General features: G+C 43.1%; 1 protein-coding gene across 1 annotated transcript; it reads left to right on the forward strand.

Annotated features, from left to right (window-relative positions):
- The first annotated feature begins 1,591 nt into the window (after positions 1–1,591).
- Positions 1,592–2,476, forward strand: LOC133054397 (olfactory receptor 51I2-like). Its single transcript, XM_061139368.1, has one exon. It carries the CDS (start codon positions 1,592–1,594, stop codon positions 2,474–2,476), a length of 885 nt encoding a protein of 294 aa, XP_060995351.1.
- The last annotated feature ends 2,158 nt before the right edge of the window (positions 2,477–4,634 follow it).

Raw genomic sequence — 4,634 nt, forward strand, 5'->3', positions numbered from 1 at the left:
TGAAATGCCGGGTTGTATGAAGCACAAGCTGGAATCATGATTGCTGGGAGAAATATCAACAACCCCAGATATGCAGATGATACCACTTTAATGGCAGAAAGTGAGGAGGAACTCATGAGCCTCTTGATGAAAGTGAAAGAGGAGAGTGAAAAAGCTGGCTTAAAACTCAACATTCAAAAAACGAAGATCATGCCATCTGGTCCCATCACTTCATGGCAAATAGATGGGGAAAAGTGGAAACAGTGGCAGGGAATGCTCAATGAATGCAGTGAGGGAATGATTCCTGTAAAGCAATGGATTGCAAGGGCATCCAAAGATCCAGATGGATATTCTCTCGGCAAGGCAGAGATGGATCCCAAATACCTAACTGCTCTCAGCAACCTGGTAAGAATCAAGCATCTCTTCATTTAACTTTCTGAGTACTTAATATGACATTCAGCCTGGGAATTTATCATTACTGGGTGTTGATTAGAAGACAATGTCCTGGGATTGTACTCAGACTCTCCAAATACAAAAAGATCTAAGTTCTAATAGCTGAGTCAGGTGAAAGCTGTAGTTTTCTCCTCCTTTCATGGACTAAAGAATTTCTCTCTTTTTACCTTAAAATATTTCTCTTCCCTATCAACAAGGTTGAAAATAATGTACTGTGTGAAAGCACATATGCAAAATATGCTATCATTGGAATAATAATAAGGCAAAGGGATGACAATGATGAGCATTTGGAGAGTGCTTTACCTAGTGAAGGGCTTCCTGGTAGCTCAGCTGGTAAAGAATCTGCCTGCAATGCACGAGACCCTGGTTCGATTCCTGGGTCGGGAAGATCCACTGGAGAAGTGATAGGATACCCACTCCAGTATTCTTGAGCTTCCCTTGTGGCTCAGCTGGTAAAGAATCTACCTGCAATGTGGAAGACCTGGCTTCAATCCCTGGGTTGGGACAATCTCCTGGAGAAGGGAAAGGCTACCCGCTCCAGTATTCTGGCCTGGAGAATACAGTCCATGGGTCTCAAAGAGTCAGACACAACTGAGCGAATTTCATTTTCACTTACATAGTGAAGAGTGTTAACAAACATCACTTTTTTCAATATTAGAAGACACTGACTGCAACTAAAGGGTGGAAATAGTATAGCATTTATATTTAGAAAGAAAGAAATTCTAAATCTATTTCAGTCATTTATTTTCTCCTGGATGAGGAAGTGGCAATACTCCAGTATTCTTTTCCTGTAAATTCCTATGGACAGAGGAGGCTGGTGAAATCCCATGGATAGAGGAGGCTGGTGGGCCTCTGGGGTCCATGGGGTCCAAAGGGTTGCAAAGAGTTGGACATGGCTGAGCAACCAAGCACCCACCCAGCCATGGAAAATTTAAACTATCCCCCAACATGCTGCATTTGTTTTGAGGACACATTGGTTTATGCATATACATCCCTGGAACAGTTAATAATACAAAGTAAAAGCTGAGAAAAGGAAAAATAATAAACGAAAAGAATAAATAAATGTCTTCTTTGACAGATATTTGGTCGGTGTCTTTCTATCTATCTGCCAAGACTGAAAAAGTCACAAGTTTCTGGAGACTTCAGCTGCCTTCCAGAGATGATCCCTTCCCGGTCCTTCAATAACATCTCCTTCTTCCAGCCACCTGCTTTCCTGATGATTGGCATCCCAGGCCTGGAGGCTGTTCATGGCTGGATCTCCATCCCCTTCTCCTCCATGTACACTGTGGCCCTCGCTGGAAACTGCCTGATCCTCTTGGCTGTGAGGAGGACCCCCAGCCTGCACCAGCCCATGTACTACTTCCTGTCCATGCTGGCCCTCACCGACGTGGGCCTCACCTTGTCCACAATGCCCACCACGCTGGCTGTGCTCTGGTTTGACCATCGGCTCATCGGCTTCAATGCCTGTCTGGTCCAATTATTCTTTCTCCACTCCTTCTCCGTGGTGGAGTCCTCGGTGCTCCTGGCCATGTCGCTTGATCGCTTTGTGGCCATCTCCAACCCCCTGCGCTATGCCTCTGTCCTCACAAACAGTGTCATCATCAGGATTGGGCTGGCCATTGTGGCTCTTGCTACCCTGTCTCTCTTCCCAGTGCCTTTCCTGCTTAAACGTCTGAACTTCTGCCCTGATAAGACCCTTTTGTCCCATTCATTCTGCTTCCATCCTGACGTGATGAGAAGAGCCTGTACTGACATCACCATAAACATCCTCTATGGGCTCTATGTGGTTGTGTCCACTGGGGGCATAGATTCCCTGCTCATCGCCCTGTCCTACACTTTCATCCTGTGCACGGTCCTGGGTCTGGCCTCTTCCAGGGAACGTATCCGGGCCCTCAACACTTGTGTTTCTCATATTTTGGCTGTTCTGGTTTTCTTCATCCCAGTCATAGGTGTGTCCATGATCCACCGTTTTGGGAGACACCGTCCCCCCATAGTACACGCCCTTGTCGCCTCTACGTGTACCTGGTGGTACCCCCTGTGCTGAACCCCATCATCTACAGTGTCAAGTCGAGGCCCATCAGGGAGGCCATGCTGTGGGTGCTGAAGAGGAAATGCCAGAGTTGATGATGCCAGATGCCTGCAAGATTGGGGGCCTTGAAAAAAGTTTGGTAAATCAAAATTTCAACTCCTGGATAGATCAAGTCCCACCATGGCACTGTTTGCGGCATCTGGGAAAAGAGATGATTGATAATCACGGGAAACTTTCATTTATTTATTTATTCTCTCATTATTTCACATACATTTTTTCAGTGCTAACTTTTTTCTGGTCCTATGCTAAGTACAAGGAATACAGAAATGATTTATAAAGGTCTTGCTCTTCAAACATCTCACCTTTGAATATACATAAAAATTACACGTATAAAAATGTTTAAGTAAGTGTACGCGCTCAGCTGTGTCTGACTCGGCAACCCTGTGGACTTTAGCCCACCAGGCGCAGTGGTAAAGAATCCTCCTGCCAATGTAGGAGACATGGGTTCAACCCCTAGATTGGGAAGATCCCCTAGAAAAGGATGGCAACCCACTCCAGTATTCTTGCCTGGAGAATCTCATGGACAGAGGAACCTGGTTTGTCATAGCTTTTCTTCCAAGGAAAAAGCGTCTTTAATTCTGTGGCTGCAGTCACTACCTGCAGCAATTTTGTAGCCCAAGAAAGTCTGTAGCCCAGACTTTGTTACAATAAAGTCTGCCCCCGTTTCCATTTTTTCCCTATTTGCCATGAAGTGATGGGACAGGATTCCATGATCTAAGTTTTTTAAGTGCTGAGTTTTAAATCAGGTTTCTGCCATTAGGATGGTGTCATCTGCATATCTGAGATTGTTGATATTTCTCCCAGCAATATTGGTTCCAGCTTGTGATTCATCCAGCCCAGCATTTGGCATAGAAGTTAAATAAGCAGGGTGACAATATATAGCTTTGACATACTCCTTTCCCAATTTGGAACCAGTCCGTTGTTCCATGTCCAGTTCTGTTTCTTCTTGACGTACATACACTAAGGAGTATGGGTAAAGTGGTCTGGTATTCCCTCTCAAAACTGACATCCTGTTATGCACCTGATAAACAGGTCACATGATTACTTTCAAGTGTATAAGTGCTCTCTCTAAAATCCGAGGAAAACTAATAGGTTCTGTGCCTCTTTGGAGGAAGTAGGAAGAACAAGGTGAAGTAATTTGCCCTTTACCTTGGAGAGGGTAGGCTGACAGGACACAGAGCACTGAACCAGTAAGAGCTTCACTGATGGGTCTGGCTGCCTAATATTTGAGCACTTTGTCTCCCACTCTATGAGATGCAAATGTCTTTTTTTATATATAATTATTATTATATATTATTTATATATACAATATATTTATATATTTAATATATTAAATATATATTTAATATAATTAATTATATATAATTATTTTAATGATAGCCTTAGCCTATGGATAACCAGAATTATGGTTGGACCAGCCGTTGGGGTTCTTATTACTTTTTCAAGATTTTTTCCATGTCCTGGCTATTATAAACAGTGCTGCGATGAACATTGGGGTGCACGTGTCTCTTTCAGATCTGGTTTCCTCAGTGTGTATGCCCAGAAGTGGGATTGCTGGGTCATATGGCAGTTCTATTTCCAGTTTTTTAAGAAATCTCCACACTGTTTTCCATAGCGGCTGTACTAGTTTGCATTCCCACCAACAGTGTAAGAGGGTTCCCTTTTCTCCACACCCTCTCCAGCATTTATTGCTTGTAGACTTTTGGATAGCAGCCATCCTGACTGGCGTGTAATGGTACCTCATTGTGGTTTTGATTTGCATTTCTCTAATAATGAGTGATGTTGAGCATCTTTTCATGTGTTTGTTAGCCATCTGTATGTCTTCTTTGGAGAAATGTCTGTTTATTTCTTTAGCCCATTTTTTGATTGGGTCATTTATTTTTCTGGAATTGAGCTTCAGGAGTTGCTTGTATATTTTTGAGATTAATCCTTTGTCTGTTTCTTCATTTGCTATTATTTTCTCCCAATCTGAGGGCTGTCTTTTCACCTTACTTATAGTTTCCTTTGTAGTGCAAAAGCTTTTAAGTTTCATTAGGTCCCATTTGTTTAGTTTTGCTTTTATTTCCAATATTCTGGGAGGTGGGTCATAGAGGATCTTGCTTTGATTTATGTC

The sequence above is a fragment of the Dama dama genome, chromosome 1 (genome assembly GCF_033118175.1).
Source record: "Dama dama isolate Ldn47 chromosome 1, ASM3311817v1, whole genome shotgun sequence".
In the NCBI taxonomy this organism is placed as follows: Eukaryota; Metazoa; Chordata; class Mammalia; order Artiodactyla; family Cervidae; genus Dama; species Dama dama.